Raw genomic sequence first — 22792 nt, forward strand, 5'->3', positions numbered from 1 at the left:
TCAAAGTGAATGAGCAGAATCCATGGCTAGCGTTGGGACGACAAAGCCTCCCACGCTAAAAGAAATCCGGGGGAACGGCCAGGGACATCCTCGCGATCGGCCATGCATGCACTCGTGTTATCGAGGACGGAAATTTGGTGTTGCGGCGGAGCACTTTCGACCGTCTGCCGCGCAAACTCGACTTGCGCCTCTGATAAAACGGGGTGACCTGGATCAACTGGATGATCGTCTCCATCATCGTCTGGCGCGGTGGCGTCGACCAGTTTGGGCCGTTGTGCTTGGCGAACCGCTTGGAATTGCTCTTGCGGTATCACGCTCGGCGCGGCGTCGCTGTCATCGATAACATGACTGACGCTCACATCATCATCATCGCGAGCTCGACTCTGTCGCTCCGAGGGAAGGTGCAGAGGAGCTAGAGCTGACACCGACGGTGCAGGCGCACTGGAACCATTTCCACCACCCGCTGCCCTTGCGTCGAGCAGGGACAAAATCTCTTGATACTCGAACTGCAAGACCCGTTTTCCGTTGAGGCGATGCCGATCGTAGTTGACCGGACAGTCCAGCGAAACGCAGAGGTCGCCGGCTGCCGGACCATTGGCGCACGACCCGCAGAGCGCTTCCAACCGAGTCGAGCTCCCATCCCAGCGAGCCATGCGCGCAGACAACAAGAGCGCCGTCTGCTGTGAGTTTGTGCGGCACGATACACAAATTATCTGACCGTCAGAAATAATCCCAGCACACACGGGACAGTGCACTGAGGCGTAAAACTGCGAGATGGTCTTGTTGTTGACATCACGCAGTGCCGCGCTGGTTGTTTTGTTGCCGCGACCTCCTCGGCCGATGGCGGCTCGGCGATTGCCAAATCCGCCACCACCAAGCGTTATGCTTGAGGCATTTGGCATGTTGTTGTTGTTGTTGTTGTTGCTGCTGCTGCTGGTGCTGGTGGCCCACGGGAAAGCCTCGCGGATACCTGCGGTTGCCGCCTCCGCGTCTCCATCGTGGCTTTCGCCGGTTGATATTTCGATTTGAAGCTGGCGGGCCTCTCGCTGGCGGTGCTGCAGCATCTCGGCCATGCGCTGCCGCATCTGGAGATGGCGACGCGACTGCGCGGTGAGTCGCACCGTCTTGGGCAGCTCGTCAAACCACGAGCGGACATCGACTCCGACCAACTGGAAGACGCGCTCCAGAGCCGGAATGATCTGGCGAGTAATGTAGTACGTCCCATGAATGCGCAGTGTCGGATCGTTCAGAAACTCCTCGGGCGCCCGCACACCGTCAATGAGGCGCGATCCAGGAGGCCCGTGCACCACGACATAGGGTACGCGCTCACCGTGCCGGGGCAATGCACGCGGATCGCGCTCGCGAGCTCGGATGGAGAGCAGCGCGACAGGCTGCATCAGCGGGTCCTTGTAGCCACCAATGTCGCGCAACTCTTTGGCAAACACAATGTCTGACAAGGCCACACGCTCTTCGAGTAACTTTCGAAACTGGCGTTGCACGTACGCCTTGACACGCGACAGATTTGCCGACCGAAACAGAATTTTGAGCGACTTTTCGAGCGTCTTGGAAACGGCCTTGCATCCATCTCGTCGTACGGTTTCGATGCCCTGTACGTTCAAACAACAAAGGGGTGTGCAAGAGCATGCCATCACAACAATCAGAAAAGTGCACATCAAAGCAAAAGGAGCGGCATTGTTTTCGAGTTGCTTTTTCTGTTTGTTTGTTTGTTGTTTGTTGTTGTTGTTGTTTTTGTTTTTGTTGCTTTTCGTTTTGCTTGCTTTACCTTGGCATCAAAAACAAACTCGCGCTGCTCGTCAAACTCATACGAAGCACCGACATAGCGCTTCTTGGCTTGTAGAACGCACGGATGGTAGACCTTTTCAAATTTCAGACGAACTGGACTTGGGTTCATGGCCGTCACACTTTCTGCAATTTCTCGACCAACCTGGAAGGCTCGCTCGCGCGTGGCACCAGGAAGAAGCACAAACATGCTATCCGTGTCGCCGTACACAACTCGAGCGCCCCACTTTGAAGTCTTGTTGACGAGATCAATTCCCCGCTCGAGCGTTTGGCGGGCCATGGCCACAATGCTGTCCGCAATCTCCACACATGGCATTCGACCGGAAAAGTTGGCAGACGTGTAGCCATACGTCACATTCGCAATCATTTTCAGACCAAGCTGGCGTGCATTCAAGATGCGCCGCAATGCCCGGAGCTCGTTCAGTTCCGCCGACACGCTGTTCCGAGTGGAATGGCTCCCGGTTGTCGCGGACGGGTGGGACGGTGGATTTGTGTGGGATGATGTATTTCCCGCGTCCTCTGGTTTCTTCTGCGAGCGATGGGTGGTGGCAGCAGCAGCAGCAGCAGCATCGGCATTGACAGCAGACCGACCTGATGCTTTGACTCCCTTGGATCGCCAGACTCGAGCCAGCTGTCGGAGACGTGGTCCGTTGCCAAAGTCGGAGGCGGAAATCAACCCGTCAGTGTCAAACTCACTTCGATGAGACCCCGTGTCTTCCGAATCGCTGTCATCGTCGGAAGAAGTGTCGGAACCGGACGATAAACCGCCTTCTTCCCTGGACTGCTGCTGACCTGTCTTTGCATGCCCAGCAGCATTGCTTGCTTCTGTCTTTGGTGCTGCGCCCGGCATTGACGCTGCATCTTGCTCTTGCAACTGGCGAATCTTCTTGTCGAGCCGTTTCATGGCGTCCTTGACCATCACGCGCGCTCTCAGAATCTCATCGAGCAAGCGGGGAAGCACTCCAACTCGCACAGTCTTTTTCACAAAAATGACGGAATTCGGGGTCAAGGTGGCGGAATCGGCAATGGATGCCGAGAGCGACTTGGGGACTTGCAACGTCGAAATGCCAAAGGCACGTTCGAGCCCGCGCGACATTCGCCCCAGACAGGTGCTGTAGCAAATGTTGTACGCAATCATCACGGACGGATACAGGGATTGAAAGTCCAAAACCAAGACTGGTGAGGTGTAAAAGCGAGACTCGGGCTCCAGAATGAGCGGAACACACTCTGGCGCGCGCATTTGGGCGACCTGTTGCTTGCTCGGCGAAATGGGAATAAAGTTCATCGGCTTGGCGAGCCGCAGCATCATGGACTCCACTCGAAATTGTGACCCGCGTGTAATCACAGACTCGAACAGGATTCCAAAGATGCGACCAAGTTCGCTTGTGCGACCAATAAAGTCCGTTTCATCAAGCAGGTCGATGCACAGGCGCGCCTTGGTCAGCAGATACTGCACCGTGCGCCATCGACTCAAATTGGACGAGGTGCCGGCGAACGGCGAGCGCTGAAAGGCCAGGTCGGAGGCGACACCCTTGCGCACAAGCGACTGACCGAGCCACCAATCGGACAATGTCCGAAACGTGTACTTGGGAATGCGCTGGTGCAGAATGTGGTAGACGACGTTCTCAAACGAGTAAATGTTGAGCGCAATCTCCGACCGCATGAGCCGCCACACATTGAGCACCACACGTCCGCCGATCTGCAGTCCCGAGGAATGTGAGTAGTTGTACGCTTCAGCAGCGTCTGCCGCGTCTCCTCTTGTCGACTGGTCTGGAGGAGGGTGTTGCTGCTGAGGTTGTTGCTGCTGAGGCTGTTGATGCTGCTGCTGCTGTTGCTTGTCAGTGACGTTTGAGCGTTTCCAGACATTGGGTGGAGCCGCAGCAGCAGCAGCACTCGTGGAACCCGACTCGCTCTCCGTCACAGGTACCGTGGGGCATCGCGCTAATCGCGCGCACAAATCCAGCTGCAAGCGGCGGGCTCGATCAACCAGGTAGCCAAGCGAGAGCATCTGCAGCTCATACCCAACAAGAAAGTCGGGATCAAAGTGGGCCACGAGGTCGATGAACGACATGAACAGCGCCGTTTCGTCAGCAACACTTGTGACGCGACAGCCAGTGAGACCAGAGAATTGCAGCGGTGATCCAGCCGTCGATGCCCGGTCATACATGGTTGTTGTTGTTGTTGTAGCTGTCGGAAGGGACGGCGCAACCATAATGACACCTTGAATGTCGCGGCCACCTACGTGATGGACGGCATCATGCCGAAGGAGATAAACAATGGCAGCAACGCGGTCGTGCTCGGGATCTGGACGAAAGTCACCCCGCGTATTGACATGAACCTCCAAGCTCAAGATGGTGACATGCTGCACGCCGTGCAGTGCCTGAGCCTCCTCTGCGATCGCCAGTGGGCTGGCCTTGAACTGGTGCTCGTTCCGCGGTGTCGGGCCTTCGATCTGCGAGAGACTGGCATGGATCACAGAGGTATCGAGCGACTTTGGAGGCGGCCGTGCGACGGACCGAGCAGGCTTCTTGTCCGTGTGCAACCCCAACCAGTGCTTGACGTCGAGACACGAAGGTGGCAAGAGTCCAGGCACAAACGCGCGCTCGTCTGGCGATGCAACGAGCTGGTCGAGGACGGACGTGTCGCCCAGCAGCTGGCCCAGAGCACCGTACTTGGCCTTCCAGAACTCCAGGCCGCGGGGCGGAGGTGGCATGCGCGATGGAATGGCTGCACGCTCTTCCGGCAAGGAGTGTTGAGACATGCTCAAAATCACAAGGTCGCCGCCACTGCTGCTCGGCAGATCTTGCGAACGGCCTGGCATGGGCTGCTGCTCCAAAGCGTGATCATCGTGATGTGAGAGCGTCGAGACGCGACGAGCAAACGCGCTGGATTCTGCATTGTACAAGCTCCACTGCCGCCCCGTCTTGTGTCGCTGATGAAACTCTGGGAGACATGCCACAACATTGGACTTGATTGGAAACTCTCGACCAGCAAAGACGGTTGGTGCTGGCGGCACGTCTTTCGGGTTGCCGAAAAAGGGTTCCGTGTACGCCACACTCGGCAAGTGGTACTTTGGCTGCAGCGAGTCCTGCACAAGCTTGCGAGACGGCGGCTTGGCCGCAAAGGTGTACACATCTTGGATGGTCGCCGTCCCTCCGCAGTCCATTGCAGTAGTAGCACTGCTCTGACGGCGCTCGTTCGCTTCAACATCCATCACCATGATGACATCGTCCTCCGTGTCCTGGGCGACGGGAGACGGATCGCGAGCTGAAGGTGACACGTGCATGGCAACATGACGAGCAGGTGTTGCAGAGCTTGGATGCATGCTTTCTTGAGAGGAAGCTGGAGCATGGGTGGGCGAATCGCACCGCGGAGGCTGAAACAAGAAACAGACGCTGGCGACATGCTCGGGGTTGAATGGGTCAAACGTGTCGATTGCGTTGCGTCGCTCGGTGAACGCCTGTTGGAGAGGCGAGCCTGATCGGGAGGGCTCGGGTGACCAGAAGGACAGAATCGAACGTGCAAGTTCGTCAGGCCCGTGGGCAAAGCCTTGCCAGCCGTGCAGGGTAGGCGACCAGCCAGCGTCGTCATCATCATCATCATCACGGCAACAGTCACTGTGCAAAGATTGCAACGGTTTCCACAAGGTTGACTGGCATGTAGCCCACGTTGGGGGCACTGAGGTGACCGAGGAGCAGGTCGGTCCGGATGAAACAGCCGAGTCCATGGAAACCGCATGGTTGGTAGAGCGCGCTGCTTTGGACGAGGACGAGTCGCTGGCCGACACCCCTCCAGACGAGCTATGACCTGTGTGCCCGGTCCAGATGACTTGTTGCATTTCGTCGGTATCTGTTGCAGGCAGGGATTTGATGGCGGCTGATCTCGACGAGGACGTTTGCGGCTGAGCACCGGAAGGCGCAAATTCTGGTTGTTTGAGGTGTTTGGGAGCCTGGGACATTTGTGCGACTAGATTCTCGTCGGCAGCTGAATCTGAAAGGCTGGTGGGAAATTGACTGTGGTGGTGATGATGGTCACCAGCCGCGTTCGGGTTGTCGCGTCCATGTACCGCATTTCCATCAAGTTCGTCCTCTGCGGGCTCATCAGCAGCCAGATGCGCGTGCTCTTCGCGCTGCTGCTCCGTGAGACCCTGAGCCCGGTCTTCGAGCCATTCCAGCACAGACAGCATCTCATTCACTTCCGCTGGCTCCTCAAGGCGAGCCGTGTCAACAATTGGTTGCACATTGGTGGGAAGTGGAGGCTCGCTGTCGTCTTCGTGGACATTGGACGACTCTTGCATCGGCTCTGGAAACAAGGCTCGATGCATGCCCACTGAAGGCATTGGCTGGATGTGTTTCATCCGCGGTTCTGGGCCGTGCAACTGGAATTGACTTGAGGGAGTGGCGGCAACGCGCGGGTTGGGCTGCTGCGGTCGCGCTGGAGTGTGCAACGAGGTGGTGGACATGGCTGCCTGCGAGTCGGAAGCCGATCGTCCGTCTTGCCCCAAATCTTGCTGCAAAAGCTCGTAGGCCTCATTCATGGCGGCTTCCATCATGGAGGTCTCGAATCGGTCTCGAGGCTGCGACTCTTCGGAATACGACGATGCTGCGAAAGGCGGAGCTGGCGCTCCAGCGACAACGCGCGAAAAGGCCGACTCGCGAGGACCATTTCCCATTGCCATTCCAGGGATGGGCGACGCTGCTTCGCGAGGAAAGTCATGCACGAGACCCAGAGGCGACAAGGCGCCCTCGCGCCAATCCGAGTGAAAGGTCTCTGGCTCAAAAGCGTGGAACAGCACCTTGGCTGGCCCTCCTGGCGCGGCTTGCCCATGGCTTAACCTTGCCAAAACCACAGGCATGGCTCGATGCTGCTGTGAAGGGAACATGGTCGTGTCTACTACAGTTGAAGGGAGCGTTGGAGCGCGACCAACGCGCACATCATCCATGTCTCGCGCGTCGTCAGGCTGGAGCGTGACGAGATCATGCATGCGTTGGCGAAGTTGGACATCAAACGGGGCTGGGGCCGGCAGCTCCCGTTCTTGGGTTCCTGGCGGGGTGATTTGGGACGACATGCGGTCGCTGCGCCGCCGGGCTCGCTCGTCGTCCCAGAGGGAAGCAAGGGATTGGACCAGATTTTGCTCTTGCACGCTCCCGCGCCCGAATGCAGTGCCTGGCTGCGAAGCGGCAGTCAACCGCGCGATTTTAATGTCGTGGCGGTTGAGAATCTCTGAGCAGAGCGCATCAATCTCAATTTCACAGGTGCTTTGTCTTGCAATCATTCGCGTGGACAGCAGTTCTGTGGGGATTGTGTCGGCTGTCCAGACGGTGGGCGATGGCAGGCTTGATGCCGCCAACAACGACGACGACGCAGCGTCACTTGCTGTTGTTGCGCCTGCCTTGGACGGAGAAAACTGGTGCGTTGCGTGAGGAGCAGCATCCTGAGACCCACCGCCGCTCGGACCATACACTCGTCGAGCGGCTGGGCTGTTCCAGAGCTTGAGCAAAGCGGGCGGAGGGGTGCTGGAAGTCTGCACTGGCGTGTGTGGGTGAGACAAAGAGTGCTGACTCGGAATCGGCTCGGCGGAAAATGCGGACGTGACACCAGCTGCGACAACAGACACGGGTCGCCAATAGTCGTGGATTCGCCCTGGATTGACGCCGCACTCTGGAGCGAGCGGCTGCCGGAAGCGAGCGAGCGACAGTTGCACGAAATTCATCCCGTACAAGTTAAAGTCGATGAGAAACTGGAGCAGGAACGGGATGTGAGCCTCGTACGGCTGAAACTCACGGCCCATCACAAAGCCACTCTGGAGCAAGTGCACCACCTTGCCAACCGTGGCAGGATTGAACAGGAAGATTTTGAGGAAGAGGCGATCCCTCGGCGCATATCCGTAAAATGGCGCGCCCTGAGCCAGGACAATCTTGAAGACATGTTGGCCTTTGCGACGCATGTTGGCAAACCCGCCAGCTTGCTGTGCGGCAGGTCGCCCAGGTCCCGACAGCCCCGGATTCTGCCTTGATGCGGCAACGCTTGCGGCGGTGGAATCTCCGCCAGCAGAGAATCCCGTGTTATTGAATGCGTCCACAGCGACGTCGATACTAACGGCCATCTGGCAGCAGTACTGTCGTACATCGCGGTCGGATGAAGTTGGTCCGTAGTAGGGAATGTAAATGTAAGGAAATACCTGTCAAAAACAAAAAAACAAAAAGTCAGAAGGACAAGAAATCTGAGATTGACTGCTTTGTGCAATTCTCCTCTGGTGTTTGTTTGTTTGTTGTTTGTTTGTTTGTTTGTTTGTTGTATCGTCTGGTACTCTGAGGAGCTGTGTGCTTACGCGATGTATGTGCAGGCAGGTACGCTGGCCGGCTGGCGTTGATCCGTAGAGCCGAATGACGGGAACGCGGTGGCACGATGATCCGTCGTGGTCTGTGCGCATCACATCGAGCGACGGCACCGGGGCAGTCATGTATGAATCGGCATCCACAATGCGCATCGAGAAGAAGGCCGGGGTCTGGTTGGCAGTCGCTGACGCCGGCGGGGCAGGAGCTGAGCTTGCATGCGAGCTGTCATCATGATCATCATCATCATGGGCTGCATGAGCTTTGTCGTCGCCATCGTCGACCACGCGGTCGTGATTGCCGTGTGGAGACCAGTATGTGCGCTCTCTGCTTGAGGGCCGATCGGGCGGCTTTGAGCTCTGCGGCGGCCGTTGCATCCGTTTGCAAACGTTTGGTCTGAGTGAATGCGTCTCAGTCAAAGCGAAAAACAAACCAAGGATGACGACTGAGGCCGTTTTGTTTTTAAAAGAAAGATATTGGATGTAGCTATTGTGCAGTAGATCTACAGTGTTGCTTTGGGTTTGTTCAATCTGACTGATAGACCGCCTGGCGCTTTGACTGTACATTGGGGAGGTAACACGAACACAGCAGCTACAACAACAAACAAAAACACACAAAACATAGATGTTACATGGTTGACTTGGAAACGGCAGCAAGGGTCGATCGCAGCGAGACTTTGCCGCGCTTGGCGACCTTGGTACTTGCGATTGCTCGCGCAATATCCACAAAGGGCTGACTGGCGTTTGCTCCCGTGCGAGCCGAGACTTCATAGAATGTCGCTACAAGTTCAAGCCAACGAGGGATGAGTGAGTCGGGCGAGAAACAACGAGAACAGCTCGCATCAATCCACAGCCACTTTGCCGCCCCTACCCCCTACCCCCTCAAACAAACGAATCATCTCGGCCAATACATTCATACCTGACTGGGTCAATGCCCATGACCGAACCTCGTCGGCAAAGACCTGTCGCTTTATCCCTTCCAAGTCGAGCTTGTTTCCAACAACGTATATTGGCACGGATCTCCCACGCGCCTCCTCGACCTCCTTGCGCAGCTTGATGACTGTGCGGAATGATTCCGAATCCGTGATGTCGTACACTAGAATAAATCCCTGCAGTGATCCAATCCAATGGAGATGAATGATGAGGATGCAGAAACACTCAGCGTTCGTTGCTTTGGTTTGCTCATCTCGCCGTTCCACCACGGTCTCGCGGCAAATGCAAGCACAATGATGCTCATGCAATGCAACAAGTGTTGACCCTTTGTATACCTGCGCGCGGCGGATGTGAGCTTGGCGCAATGCTGGCTGAGCACCGCCGCCAATGTCCTCAATGTGCAGCGTTTCGACGCGTCCCGGGCTGATCTCGGTCGCGCACTCGTACATGTCTTCGACCGTCGGCGATATCTAATGTCGCGGAAGAGTGGAGTGGAACAAGCAGCGCGCGCGAGTTGAGCTCTTCAATGCAAGCTTTCAGCCAATTTTTTCCAATGTCGTTCCAGCCAAAACCTGCTGCTTCCACTCGAGCCAAACCTGGATAGCGATACAAAACAAAAAGGGGGGGGGGTTGGAAAACCATGTTGCACTACTTACAGCAGTGGGATCGTGGCGGCCTTCGACAAAGGTCTGAGCGAGGCTGCTCTTGCCGACGTCCTCCTTGCCCAGCAGCAGAACGGTGATGGCAAAGTCGGTTGCGACCATTTGCGCTTTTTTTAAGGTGGACTGAGTTGTACTGTACTGTACTATATGTATGAAAAGAGGACTGTGGATATGCATGTTCAGTCAGTCCTCTTTCAGTCTATCAGCATTGAGCGGGCGACGGCTCGCTCTGCCAACCAACCTCCACCGCTCTGACCAAACAGCTTGGCACTGAACGACTTTTTTCTTGTATTTGTGTTCTGCCCCTCCCCTTTTGTACAATGTCAAAGCGGCTGACGCGCGCTGCGGCTGCGAGCCAGGAGACTGCCGCTCCAGAAAGCCCGCGCAAAGCGACTGCGACACGAGCGACGACTGTACCTGCGACTGCCCCGACGGCTGCTGCCGCTGCTGCTGCTGCTGCATCAAAGACTGCAGATGACAACGCGCAGGCGGATCGCGCGTCGCCTCGGCAGCGGAAGCAGCAGCTGCTCGCGACGTCGCCAGTGCACGCTCAGGCTCAAGCTCAGGCTCAACCGACAGCACCACCACTGCAGCCGTCGCCGGGCGCCACAGCGATCGAGGCGCAGCAGCAGGTGCCACCGCCGCGACGTGGAGCAGGCAGGCCGCCCAAGGCGCGGGCAGTCAGCCAAACACGAGATCGCAGCAATCTGCCAATGGACGTGGTCGGCGATGCGAGTGAGGACGACCTCGACGAAGAGCACGACCACGACCACGATGGACAAGAAGCACAAGACGATGATAACAATGGCGATGACGATGACGATGACGATGATGATGGCGATGGCGACGACGAGGAGGCAAGTCCACGCGCAGGGCGACGACGGGCTGCTGCTGCTGTTGCTGCTAAACCGAATCGGACTCGAGCCAAGCCGACCCGGCGTGGTGGTCGTGTCAAGGTTGAGCACGATGAGGATGCCAACATCCAGAGCAATCCACACGCAAGCAACGAAGTGGATGCGAACAGCGAAGCTCTCAGCGGAGGCCGAAGCAGTGGTGGTGTTGGCAAGAAACCAGCCCCTGCTGCTGCTGCTGCCTCTGCCCCTGCCCCTGCTGCTGCTGCTGCTGCGCGTCGAAGGAGCCGAACAACCTCAACAAGCTCGACAAAGAGCCCAACAGCCGGTAGCAAGTCATCGACAGGTACGGCAGTGGCAGACACACCTGACACTGGCCCCAGCGATCAGCACGACGAAAAGGAGACAACCCGGCGGAAACGTCGCCGTTCGGGTGGAGGCGAGACCTCCCCAGCCAACAAACGCGTCGTTCTTTCATTATCAGACGCAGATGCATCTGGGAGCGAGGCAGCCCCGGTTCCAACGCCAGCAGTCTCGAGTGCGCAACGGGGACGCTCGTCCTCGACCCGTAAAAAGCGATCAACCAGCACTTCGAGCACCGGTGCACGGACCGACGACGACGACCCCAGTCGCAAAACCCCTCCGCGGAAGAAGGTCATTGAAGAGGCAGACACGGATGAAGATATTGAGGTTGCAGATGATGATGATGTATTGCCGGTCGCGGCAGCAATCCGACCACCTGCTCCTGCTTCTGCTCCCGCTCCTGCCCCTGCCCCTGCCCCTGCCCCTGCCCCTGCCCCGGCTCCCGCGACCATTGTTGTCCCTGCGCCAATCTCAGCTGTCAGCCCTGAGATGACCACTGCTGTTGTCGACACCGCTGTTCAACCTCCTGCATCATCCGCTGCGCAACCAATGGACACCGCCCCGCTTGCTCCCGCTGAAGCCTCTGCTGCGACTGTGGCACACGAAACTGCTGCATCCCCAGCGGGCTCTGCAGTCAGCGCCATTCCCACACCATCAACCACTCAACCAACCTTCCAATCTTCTTCTCAAGCTGCAGACTCCCACCCCGCTTACCGGATAGAGCACCCGTACACACGAAAACATCGCCTTTCGGAATCAGTGGACATTGCGGAATTGAGAGCAGACCTTGCCGGCATTTCATCGGAACAGCAAGCAAAGAAGGCCAGGCCTGACGACATGGATGACCTTGAAAACGACAACCAAGATGGCGATCTTGACGACGACGACGACGATGACAACGGGGATGATATTGGTGACGACGATATCGACGACTATGCGAGCTCGACCGACGACGAACACATGGAGATTGAAGAAGTCGCGTGGAAAGCCGTTCGTGCAGCGGCAGCGAAGGCCGGAGTCACAGACATGGACACCATCGCAACTGCTGCAGCCGCAGCTGCCGCTGCGGCCATTTCCACTGCTGTCAAAGAGGAGCAGCAGGCTGCTGCAGAAACGGCGGCCGCCGTCTCTGTCGCTGCGAATTCGCCGCGAGCTCCTGCTCGACCCTCCACGCCATTTTCTGCCGTCAAGCCGGAGGGTGTCGTCAAGCAGGAGGCTCCCATCGAGTCTGCTGTACCTGCGACCTCGTCTTTGAGTGCCTCACTCTCAGCTCCAGCCGTCGCCACAGGCACCTCAGCCCCTAGCGTTCCGCCAGCACCCGTACCTCCACCAGTATCGCATCCTCCTGTACGCAGAGCAGCGGCGCAGAAAAACATCAAAAACTCTTCTGGCGGCCACACCATTTGCCATGATCCGGAAGAGCAGCGCCGAAACGAGCTCCATCAACAAGAACTGCAATTACAACAATTCCAACAACAGCAGCAACAGCAACAGCAACAGCTCCAACAACAGCAACAGCTGCAGCAGACACACCACCACCACCACTTACAGCAGCAACAGCAACAGGAAGCACAGCAAGATACACAGCCGGACGGGCATCGGGTCATCAAGGCGGATACAAACGAGGATGCGCTGAATCACCATGGTCATCGTGGCAACGAGGGCGTGGACGACCAGCTTCCCGACGTGTGGCCAGAGATTACCATCGACCGCAACGCTGCTGGCGAGTTTGAAAAGCGCGCCAATCGCGAGTTCTTCCTGGGCCGCAAGGGCAAGACGGAAGAACGCTACCTGCACATTCGCAACTACATTATCGACCTTTGGGAGCGCCGAAAACCAAACTATGTGACGCAAACGGCCGTGCGCCCTGGTCTGAAAAGCTGTGGCGACGTGAACGCCATCGGCCGCGTCCACTCGTTTTTGGAGCGAGCGCAGGTCATCAATGTTGGCGCGGTCCACGCTGTGCCAGTGCGCCAGAAACCAGGTGGTGGCATTGCCATCCCGTCCTTGGACGTGATTCGAGCAGGTTTGGAGGCAGCTGGAGGAGACGAGAATGCTGCGCCAAAGCCGCCAGCCGCCCCAAAACCCGCCAGCGCACCCAAACCCAAAGCCGCTCCAGCACACCACCAGTCCCACCAGCACGACCATTCCTCGCGACGAGACCGCGTGGTGATTGCTGAGATGGGAGGTGCAGCATCGGATTCCGACTCTGACGACCGCCACCTGGTCTCGACTGCCCTCGATGTAGGCCTGGGCGCCGATGGATCAACAACGGCGGTTGTGCTTGCAGGCGCTCGTCGACGCCGCGTACGCGATCAGCGCGGCATCTGGGTGGATGAACGGGAGATGGAAGGCCGTACGATCGATGAGGAAGCTCGCCGACGCGAGCAGGATCTCAAGGAAGCGCAGCGGCTCCAACGCCAAGAAAAGACGGCAGCGTACCACGCGCAGGTTGCCCAGCAAAAGCTGCTCAAGAAGGCGCTGCGCCAACAGGGCACGGGTGCAGAGAACTACCCTCGGTATTCCATCTACTCGCCTCCTTCCTCAGGCTTTGGCGCCACGCCGTCTCTCGAGGACATGCAGTACGAAGGCTCGGATCCGTTCTTGTTGGTGCCGTGCCGTGAGTATTCGACGCCAGCTCCCGCCAGCCTCTCCCACCTGTTATCCGCATCCTTGCAGCATTCGCTCGAGTCGCTCTCTCCGCATGCCCCAGCACGCGCGCAAGTGGCGCCCCTACCACCCTTCCGTGTTCGCATCGAGTGCAACCCTCTTCTTGTGATGGACGTTCATTCGCACATTGCTCAGACCGAGGTGATTGGCCTGCTTGGAGGCAACTTTGATGCGGATGCCGATACCCTCAGCATCACCACCGCTTTCCCCTGCCATAGCCAGCACAGCACCGGCATGCAGTGCGAAATGGTAGGATGGATGCATTGTTCTGAGTTGATGCGAGTGGTGGTTTTCGTTTCTAACGTTCTCGTTGCCTGTTTTTGCTTTTTTTGCTATTTTGCGGTTCAGAACCCGTCGTCCGAACTCGAGGCCCGCGATCACTTTGCTGCGCGCGGTTTGTCCGTCGTAGGCTGGTATCACTCCCATCCTACATTTGCGCCGCAGCCGTCCAAGCGCGACATCGAAACGCAGACCAACTATCAAGTAATGTATTCCGCGCAGCACCAGCGAGCGAAATGTTGCACGTTTTGGAGACATTTTGGGCGGAAGCTAGTGCTCACTCAAACATCATCTTTTTATTGTTGCACAACAGACATTATTCGCGTCCAATGGGCGTGAGCCATTCATTGGAGTGATTGTGAGTCCGTACGAGCCTCGTGCGACCACAGATGTTTCGGGCCTGAATGTCATTTCCATTTCCAAAGAATGGGATGATCACCACGAATTCCGTAAGCTTGTTTTGAGTCCATCCGATTGAGTTCACGTGTTGGTGCATGCTGACTGACTCTTGCCTTCGGCTCTTGTTGTTGTGGATCTCTAGGACTGCCCTACGCATGTAGCTACATGATTGTGCCGTCGGTTGGCTCGCCCATGGAGGTTTTGCCCACCTTTGCCAACCTGATGGAACGTTACAAGGATTATTCCGAGTCAGTATTTCTGTTGAGTCATTTGTTTGCTTTTCTGTCACTCACTCTGTGCTTCTACCTTGTTTGGTTTTCGTGGTTTTTTGCTGCTTTTCTCCCTTGATGCTCCACTTTAGTCGCGTGGACATGTTCCGAGTCTATCGCGGAATCGAAAACAAGACTTGCCTGGACAAGCTACTCGGCTCGCTTTCAAACAGACTCCTGAGCTTGGTGGCTGATTCTGACCGCGAACTCTTCCTCAACCAAACTCGCGTCATGTTCGGAAAGGCGTCCCTCGCGCTCCATGCGGCCAAGCTCGGCTCTGTTGCGACACTCACAGCCGAATCGCTGTTGAGCGGTACCGCCCTTATTTCGTCGTCTCCTGCCGCGCCACGGCGTCTCGTCCCAACCTCCTCGTCGCACGTTGAGCTGCAAGACGAAGATTTGGATGATGAGGACTTTTTGGAAGACGACGAGGACGATGACGATGACCTTGGCGACGACGACGACGACGACGACGACCAGGACGACGACGACGACGACGACGACGATGCTGCGGACGATCATGGTCGAAAGAACGGTCCAGCGAGCTCTGTTGGCGGCAACTTTCACTCATTGGGAGGCCTTGCTGGCTCATCCAGCAGCTCGCACCACACCTTGTATCATCAGGCAATGTTGCACCAGCAGCAGCGCCATCAGGTGCTGATGGCGAGTGGCGACGCCGACATTGACGATCTGGACGACATTACGCGATTGGAGCGGGAAGAAGACGAAGCCGCGACGGTCGCTGCTGCGGCAGCGGCCTTGGCCCGCGCGGCGGCTGCTGGCGAGCCTGGAGATGCCACCTCCGCCCTCGAGCACGACGAGACACTACTTCATTCAACTCTACCCCCTGCGTCCGCCATTGCCATGGCCATCGACGCGACCCACCCTGGAACCCACGACGACATTTCTCAGTTTTTGAATGGCGCTTGAACGCGTTTTTTGGTTTTGTTTGTTTGTTTCTTCTCGCTTTGATTTTTTTTCTTGTTCATATGATGCTTTATTCTGATATTCCTGTATTATCATATGGTTATCCTGCTGGAAGAGGTTGCTTCAGAATGAGCTGACAATGGTTTCAAAAACGCAATGCAAAAGAAAGAGAAGATGGCATCAAGTGTATTTATACAGCGGGACTGCATGCAGCCAGCATCGAGGTGAAATGATGATTTGCAGGAAATAACAACAAATAAAACTGAAAAAAGGAGGAAGAAAGAAATAAAGAAACAAAGGGGGGGGGGAAAAAAAAAGAAGCTCGCAACGTCAAACCGAAAGAGGGCGAATTCGCGGCAGCCGCAGCACGAGCAAAAGAACACGGATTGCACACTGCCCACTCACACCATGCACACACTGATGCAGTGGAGGAGCATGAAGCCGCGTATCGCAAAAAAATTCCATGTCTGTCGTGCTGGGACTGCGGCAAACTCGCCAAATGTCTCGAACGTATGTGCTGCCATTGGCTGAAAGCACGCGAGAAGGTTGACTTCAATCAAGCAAGCGAGTTAGCAAGGCATGACAGGCAGGAAAGCAAGGTCACAGAACAGAACATGGTGTGGAAAACCCCTTTGGCAGAAAAGGCACTGCGAAAGTGGGAACAAAGGACAACAAGTGGAGCAGGAAGGGACAGCCCGGATAATAAATGATTCGACATGACGAGAGGAAAAAACGAGGTCAAAAACGAAAGAGGGTAGACAAAAAGGAGAAGAAGGCGTGAAAGAAAGTTAAAGAGAAAAAAAAAAAAAAAAAAAAAAAGAGCTGAACGAGATTAGGCAGTGGCGACTTGTTTCTTTCGAATGTCCGAAATTGCAGCCTTGATTGCGTCTTCAGCAAGCACTGAAGGGACAAAGAGGTTCAGTGAGCGTTGATCAAAAAAAAAAAAAAGAGTTGCGAAATCAACATGAACAAGCAGAGATGCTCCAATCCCCTCAAACAAACAACTAAAACAAGACAACCCTTCAACATGCAAAACAAAAAAGCAATGCTCTTACTGGAGCAGTGCAGCTTGACAGGAGGAAGGTGGAGCTGCTCGGCAATTTCAGAGTTCTTGACGAGTGCGGCCTCGTCCAACGTCTTTCCCTTGACCCACTCGGTGGCAAAAGACGAGCTAGCGATGGCCGATCCACATCCGAATGTCTTGAAAGCGGCGTTAATGATCTGACGAGAGAGAAGTGCAGCGCATGAGTATTTTGCAACGCGAAACAGGGCATGGAAGGAGCTAGACCAAGCATTCCTATAGTTTTGTTTGTTTTGCTTGAAGTGTGTACGGGTTGTTGTTGCTGGCTGCATGTCAGTTATGTCAGTGCGTTGTTCATACGCTTCTGACTGGGTCCACACACGCAAACGCCATTGCGCCGCCATTGCGCCATTGTAACAATGTGGCTTTTCCCTTCGCTTTCCCCTCCCCCCTTCCTCCTCTGCCTCCTCCATCCACTCATCCATCTCCACTCGCTTTGCAATCACGGTGTTGTTGTTGTTTTGCCTTCGCGGCCAGCTGCATTCAAACAGTCAATGCATGAAGCAAGCAACACAAAATGCGCCGTTCCTCTCCTCTCTCCTCGCCTCCTCTCCTCCTCTCCTCCTCTCGCCTCACCCGGTTGTGAACTCGTAACGCACGCTCGTTCACTTTGCCCTTCAACACCCTCCAAACCCCAGCCCCTCCCCCCTTCAGCGAATTCAAACTCATACTGATAACAAACAGCCGTGAGCTTTTTCTTTTTTTTTTTCTTTTTTTTTTTTTTTTTTTTTTTTTTGTATTACCTTTCCATTGGCGTCTTCATGACATCGCCGCATGCAGGGGCGCCGACCAGGCCGGTGCCGACAAACTTGGAGTTCTTGTTGAGCGAGCCGACATTCCGCGGGCGCTCGTAGTGATCGATAACCTGAGCATCAGAAGGGGAAAGGGAAAAGGGGAGAACAGACAATGTGGATTTGCATTGAGCTTTTCATCGTTCGACTTTGCCGTTCTCTCTCTCTCTCTCCTGTGAGTGATGAGGGGGGGGGCACCTTCTCGTGATAGTGGCGAACTGCGATTGCTGCTGCTGTTGTTGCTGCTGTTGGTGCGGTGGCGGCGGTGCTCTTGGTGAGGAGCAACGACGACGATGGCGAGCAGCGCACTGCAGCAAAACGAGCGGAAGCAAGCATGGTTTCAACAGAGGCAATATGAAGAGTGAGTGAATGAAGCAATTGAAGACAAAGAGGAAATAAGGATTGAAGGAGGGCATCGTGAGTTGCATGAGAGCAAGGGTTGATCACGAAACAAATAGAGGGGGAGGGGGAGGGAAGACGAGTGTGAAGAAGGCGCAACTCAATGCTCCAGCTCGAGCTGATCGGAAAAGTCATGCTGGTCTGTCGGGCCACGTTGAATACAGTAGTATGAAAGTGTGCTGTGTACTGTATAAAAATTTACCAATCTGAGAAGCTAGCTCACTCCAATTTCATCCATGCCAAAACGCACACATTACTAAGCATCGTGTCTGAATCTGCGCAACAGCCTCCCAGGATCGTCATCATCACACAATCATCACCATCATCACCATCATCATGTCATCGCTCAGCATCCGGAGCGGCTTGATCTGCACGGCGGCCATTTCAGCGGCTGTGATGACAGCGTTTTGGCAGGCTGTGGACGGGAACGGGGCGTATCTCCTACATCCGACCGCTGTTCCGAACGGCGGCGACATGTACTCGCATGTTGACGAGGCGCTGTTTGTCTATCACAAGCTCAAGCACTATCACCACCAGCACCAGCAGCCAGAGCACGACGCGTTCGCATCTGCAGCAGCGCAAGGAGGGTTTGGCTGGTGGTTCCCATACGTCTCAACCGGGTACCCAATGTTCCTGGCCTACCAGCCGCTGCCGATCGTGTTTGTCGCGGGCATGATGTACTTGCTCGACGGCGTCATGCCTCCGATGGCGGTCTTCCGGTGCTGTTTTGCGGGATTGTGGACGCTCGTTCCGTGGGCGTGGTTTGTTGGCGCGCGCTGGCTCGGACTGCTGCCGCTCGAATCGTCCGTTCTGGCAGCGCTCTCGATCGGACTCGCCAGCTGGAGGGCGTTCGGACTAGAATTTACAAGCATTTCGGCGTATGGCTTGTACACGCAGGTCTACGCTGCCGTCCTGCTGCCGCTGGTCGTCGGAGCGCTGTTCCGCTTGATTTGTGCGTCGTCGCTGCCAATACCGCTTGCAACTCGAGCCAGTCAAGGTGTGCCAACGGAGCCCGCACGACCTGCGGCATGGTCGCCATCACGTTGGTGGCCATCGTCTCCCTTGCTCGCTTTCGAAGCCCCAAAACCCATCTCACCGGCCATGACCGTCGTCTGCTTTACGCTCACGTGCCTGTGCCACGTATTCTTCGGAATGTTTGCTGGTATTGCTAGCCTGACACTGGTGCTTGCTGCCTGCCTTGTCAATCTTGCCGAGTCCCAGCACCGGACCTTGACAACCTTTCGAGCGGCGCTGTTGGCCCGAGTTGTCCCTTTGGCGCAAGTCTACGCCATCGCATTGGCGCTGCTCCTTTGGTGGCTTGTGCCCATGGTTCTTAAGATGCCTTATGTTGGAGGACTGCCGTGGAAGGGAGAGAGCGAAAACGGCTACCCAATCTCAACGCTGATCGACAAATTTTGGAGCGGGCAAATGCTGGACTACAACACGCCTGTACCAGTGATAACCTACGCCAGTGTTGCAGGGGTGGTTGTATTGTCGATCGAGACTGTTCAAGCCGTGCGCTCTGTCTTGAACCTGAAACTGGCGACAAGCGCGCAAACGGCCAGCAAACTGCAACTCGGCCTGTTCCTACTCTTCCAGCTTGCGATTACATGGGTGCTATTTACTGGCCGGACAACCTTGGGCTGGCTGTTTACGTTGCTACCATTCCATGCGGAACTCGAGGTGATTCGCTACTTGAGCGGCATTCAGTACCTCTGCGCCGTGCTTGCTGCAGTCTCGATTGCCGCCGGCATTCGACTTGTCAGCCAGTGTCTCGTGGCTACGTTTTCTTGGATTTTGTCTCTTGGTCGGAAGACGCAGCGGACGGGAGGAGATCCAACGGCAACGCAACGGACAGCTTCGTTTCGCGCCACCCACGCTATTCTACCTTTGGTCTTATTTGCGCTCGTTGCAATTCCTTTTGTCGGACTGCGACGCGAGGCTTTGCTGAGAGAACTAACCCTCGAGTACCCGGACTCGACCCTCTTGAACGAGACCTGCGAACTCGTCCGGCAAGTTGCGCCGAATGGGAGAATGTTGCTGCACAAGCGCCTTGGCACCGACCAAACGTTCATGTACAACCACTTTCCTTTTCACTGCGACATTCCTGGCTTGTTCACGTACTCGCGCGGCTATCACGACTCGCTCTCGGTCTACCCGATCGAGTATTTGCAGCCAACACCGGACGACATGCGGCTTTACAACATTCGAGCGCTGGTTGCACGCACCTATGCCAAGGATGGTGCAGATTTGTTTGCCCTGCTGGCTGGAATGGACGAGCTTCCCGAATCCAACCAGGCCTTCCACGTCTATGCGCCGCGCGCGTCCTACGGCCACTTTGAATCGGTTCGGACTGGCGGTTACGTGGCAGGGGATTTCAAAGCTGCTCGTCCTTTGATTGTCAACAGCATTGTTCCCATGTTCAAACATGGGGTGGTCTTGGAGTTTGCGAGAACGTCGGCTGTCGTGCAACAGGTGCCTGCTCGTTCTTCCGGCGCCTCTTCGCCTCGAACCAAGCCAGATGATGTGCTCGCTGCGATCGGCGCGGATGTGGCGTTTCCTCTGCAAGAGCAGCGGTTGCTCGCCGAACGGCCGTTCCTTGCAGCAAACGCTTCGTTCTGGACGGTGCTTTCCGCTGCTGCGGAAGGGCATGGCAGCACAGATGGATTGCTCCATCCCTTTGTAGCAGACCTGAGTGAGTTTTACAGCCAGCATCCTCCAGACGGGATGCGCGTCCTCGACGAGCATGTGCATCTGTTGGATGCGACGTACGCTGCCATCGTGGAAGTGACAAGTGCTGCAGTGCGGCCCGTTTCATCGCTATTCCCTCCAGATCACGTTCGCCTGATGCTGAAAGTCACGTTTCACCCGTATTGGAGCTGTCGTCTGGTTGCGACGCAGCTGGACGCCTTCTCGTCGAGCACCAGGATTGCCGAGTTGCTACCAACCGATGCTTGGCTGCACGTGCCCGTAAAGCACACCACTCCCAACATGATGGCGGTGGATGTGCCGGCGGGCCGGTACTTGGTCGTGTTCCAATACGAGAACCCGGCGTTTCAACAAGCTCTGGCAATTCTTGCGCTCTGCTTGGCACTGCTCGGGCTACCAGCATGGATGATGTTGATTTGGATTGGTCACCGTCGCTCCGATGTGCTGACAAAGAAGATTCAATGATCGAGATGTTTGTAATAATCAAACTTTGAATGGCAAACAAAAAAGTCAAGGCAAGTCAAAACGGACGGTCAAAACAGAACAGCTACATTTACACACAAAACGGTAGCCTGCACGTTGCAACCAAAACCCACATCCAAAATGACAACCATATGCAAAGCTGCAGATACAACTGAGAGGGAGCGGGGCGGAAAGAGAAACGGAAGAGGAGCCCTGTGTCTACTGCCTTGCAACACCGACAGTCTCATAAGCCTCGGCCGTCGAATCCAGCGGCCTTGGTGCCACCGCAGTGTAGGAAGTGGCGTTCGGATCTGGTTGCTTTTGTACCAGTGTCGAGGTTGAATACGGACTGACGGTCGAGTCAATCGCTCGTGGAGCGACGCTGGTGTAGTTGGATGGCTGAATCGGCTGGAATGGCTGGTCGCGGGGCAGCGCGCCCTCCGCTGGCGGGACGACCTCTGCATAATCTACCGAGGGTTCATAGCTGACACTGCCAGATTGCGGCTGGAGCTCGACGTAGCTCAGCTCAGGTTCTGGCTGCTGCTGCTTCTTTGAACTGCTTGCATTGCTCTTCCCTGCGGTCGTCGTCGTCGCCGGCATGCCTGGCCGGTCGAGCGCGTTTGAAATGTCGTCCGCAGATGCCAGACGACTGTTCGGCCGCTGATCTGATTTTGCAATCTGCTGTTCGTCGTCTCCTTGCCGGCGTCTGCGACAAAGCCAGACAACGATGCCCAGAACGACTAACAGAACGACGCCGCCAACGGACCCGCCGACGGCAGCACCCACCGTCGTGCTGTCCGCAGCCATGACTGGCGTCGGTGCGAATGCGACTGCGGCTACGACGGAGAGTCCAGCAGCAGCAGCAGCGGTGGTGACTGTTGCGATTCGCTTTGGTCGCATCTTGGTCTTCTTCTTCTTCTTGCTCCTTGTTTCCAAAATTTTACCACTGACGGTTTCGAAAAAATCTCGAGTTTATACAAGTGTGCGTTTCACACGAAGGCTGGATGGATGCCCTAAGTGAACCAAAAAAAAAAAAAAAAAAGTTTGAATGGTCAACGAAGCGAAACAGCAGTCCAATGCAAAAGGCCAGCAAGGTTCAGCAAGGTGAGTGAATTGCAGCGCGATACAAGCACTGGAAAGCAACAACAACAACAGCGTGGTGTTAATGTTGAGTGGTGGTGAGGGAGAGTGGATGGAGAGCCAAGTGGGCTTGCTCACATTGGTGAGAAGGACTCCCTACTACAACTCAGTCTCACCTCGCACCCGTCTCACCTCGCTGACGAATCACCAACATTAGACGAGGGGTGATTGCAACAGCATTCGTACGGACGTTTTGAGCTTCACGGGTCAAAATGAACGGGACTCTCTCTCTCTCTCTGTTGTTGTTGTGGTAATGACCGATGGGGGGGTTCTCTCAATCTGCCGTCCTTGTCCTTGTTCTCACTCACTCACTCACTCACTCACTCACTCTGCTTTGAATCAAACGCCTTCTGTAACTCGCACTGAGCTTGTTCTCATTGAATCACGGCTCTCTTTGTCCCTCAGTTGATCAACGACCTGCTCCTCGCTTGCGGTTGTTGCTGGTTTCGCTGTGCGTTGAGCACGACATGTCACACTCTCGCTCTCTTCCCGCTCTCTCGCTGTCTCTGGCTCGTTCTGCTAGTCACCGTTTTGATCATGACTCTCAACCGAAGTGGGGAGGGGTGAGTTGGTCATCCCTCCCTCGCTTCTGCTTCTCTTTGTCTGATCATCAACTTACAAAGACAAAACAAAAAAAAAAAAAAAAGTGAACCGCAGACAAATTTTGCTAGTGATTTTTTGATTATGTCCGATTCAAAAGCACAGCTGTCATGCAATCAAGGT

At 55.8% G+C, this 22792-nt stretch overlaps 6 protein-coding genes across 6 annotated transcripts; 2 read left to right on the forward strand and 4 right to left on the reverse strand.

Annotated features, from left to right (window-relative positions):
- Nucleotides 1-26: 26 nt before the first annotated feature.
- CAOG_03843 (DNA polymerase zeta catalytic subunit) lies at nucleotides 27-8512 on the reverse strand (the record flags this gene model as incomplete). The annotated part of the gene is made up of 3 exons (XM_004363514.1): nucleotides 27-1607; nucleotides 1784-7981; nucleotides 8132-8512. 3 exons carry the CDS (start codon nucleotides 8510-8512, stop codon nucleotides 27-29), a joined length of 8160 nt encoding a protein of 2719 aa, XP_004363571.1.
- Nucleotides 8513-8682: 170 nt separating this feature from the next.
- CAOG_03844 (hypothetical protein) lies at nucleotides 8683-9883 on the reverse strand. The gene is made up of 4 exons (XM_004363515.2): nucleotides 9724-9883; nucleotides 9403-9537; nucleotides 9054-9243; nucleotides 8683-8914 (listed from the first exon to the last, which is right to left on the reverse strand). The coding sequence occupies exons 1-4, from the start codon at nucleotides 9829-9831 to the stop codon at nucleotides 8763-8765; spliced, it is 585 nt and encodes a 194-aa protein (XP_004363572.1). The 5' UTR covers nucleotides 9832-9883; the 3' UTR covers nucleotides 8683-8762.
- A 559-nt stretch (nucleotides 9884-10442) lies between these two features.
- Nucleotides 10443-15600, forward strand: CAOG_03845 (hypothetical protein; the record flags this gene model as incomplete). Its single annotated transcript, XM_004363516.2, has 6 exons — nucleotides 10443-10926; nucleotides 11065-13862; nucleotides 13962-14096; nucleotides 14206-14341; nucleotides 14434-14539; nucleotides 14653-15600. The coding sequence occupies 6 exons, from the start codon at nucleotides 10443-10445 to the stop codon at nucleotides 15488-15490; spliced, it is 4497 nt and encodes a 1498-aa protein (XP_004363573.1). The 3' UTR covers nucleotides 15491-15600.
- A 56-nt stretch (nucleotides 15601-15656) lies between these two features.
- On the reverse strand, nucleotides 15657-17713 carry CAOG_03846 (NifU-like protein). The gene is made up of 4 exons (XM_004363517.2): nucleotides 17558-17713; nucleotides 17312-17433; nucleotides 16543-16708; nucleotides 15657-16387 (listed from the first exon to the last, which is right to left on the reverse strand). The coding sequence occupies exons 1-4, from the start codon at nucleotides 17693-17695 to the stop codon at nucleotides 16226-16228; spliced, it is 588 nt and encodes a 195-aa protein (XP_004363574.2). The 5' UTR covers nucleotides 17696-17713; the 3' UTR covers nucleotides 15657-16225.
- A 278-nt stretch (nucleotides 17714-17991) lies between these two features.
- Nucleotides 17992-20982, forward strand: CAOG_03847 (hypothetical protein). The gene has a single exon (XM_004363518.2). The coding sequence runs from the start codon at nucleotides 18095-18097 to the stop codon at nucleotides 20930-20932; it is 2838 nt and encodes a 945-aa protein (XP_004363575.1). The 5' UTR covers nucleotides 17992-18094; the 3' UTR covers nucleotides 20933-20982.
- Nucleotides 20932-22716, reverse strand: CAOG_03848 (hypothetical protein). Its single transcript, XM_004363519.2, has 2 exons — nucleotides 22689-22716; nucleotides 20932-21942 (listed from the first exon to the last, which is right to left on the reverse strand). The coding sequence occupies exon 2, from the start codon at nucleotides 21827-21829 to the stop codon at nucleotides 21149-21151; it is 681 nt and encodes a 226-aa protein (XP_004363576.1). The 5' UTR covers nucleotides 21830-21942; nucleotides 22689-22716; the 3' UTR covers nucleotides 20932-21148.
- Between the last annotated feature and the right edge of the window lie 76 nt (nucleotides 22717-22792).

Source organism: Capsaspora owczarzaki, assembly GCF_000151315.2.
Source record: "Capsaspora owczarzaki ATCC 30864 unplaced genomic scaffold supercont2.5, whole genome shotgun sequence".
In the NCBI taxonomy this organism is placed as follows: Eukaryota; class Filasterea; order Ministeriida; family Capsasporidae; genus Capsaspora; species Capsaspora owczarzaki.

What these genes read in the sequence shown, in the direction of transcription:
- CAOG_03848 (XM_004363519.2), bottom strand. Translation starts at nt 21,829, where the DNA reads ATGCGACCAAAGCGAATCGCAACAGTCACCACCGCTGCTGCTGCTGCT.
- CAOG_03846 (XM_004363517.2), bottom strand. Translation starts at nt 17,695, where the DNA reads ATGCTTGCTTCCGCTCGTTTTGCTGCAGTGCGCTGCTCGCCATCGTCG. An exon ending in TTCGCCACTATCACGAGAAG is followed by an intron (nt 17,434 to 17,557) that starts GTGCCCCCCCCC and finishes TCTGATGCTCAG; the next exon opens with GTTATCGATCACTACGAGCG. An exon ending in ATGAAGACGCCAATGGAAAG is followed by an intron (nt 16,709 to 17,311) that starts GTAATACAAAAA and finishes CTCTCTCGTCAG; the next exon opens with ATCATTAACGCCGCTTTCAA.
- CAOG_03844 (XM_004363515.2), bottom strand. Translation starts at nt 9,831, where the DNA reads ATGGTCGCAACCGACTTTGCCATCACCGTTCTGCTGCTGGGCAAGGAG. An exon ending in GCCGCCACGATCCCACTGCT is followed by an intron (nt 9,538 to 9,723) that starts GTAAGTAGTGCA and finishes CCGCGACATTAG; the next exon opens with ATATCGCCGACGGTCGAAGA. An exon ending in CTCACATCCGCCGCGCGCAG is followed by an intron (nt 9,244 to 9,402) that starts GTATACAAAGGG and finishes GGATCACTGCAG; the next exon opens with GGATTTATTCTAGTGTACGA.
- CAOG_03847 (XM_004363518.2), top strand. Translation starts at nt 18,095, where the DNA reads ATGTCATCGCTCAGCATCCGGAGCGGCTTGATCTGCACGGCGGCCATT.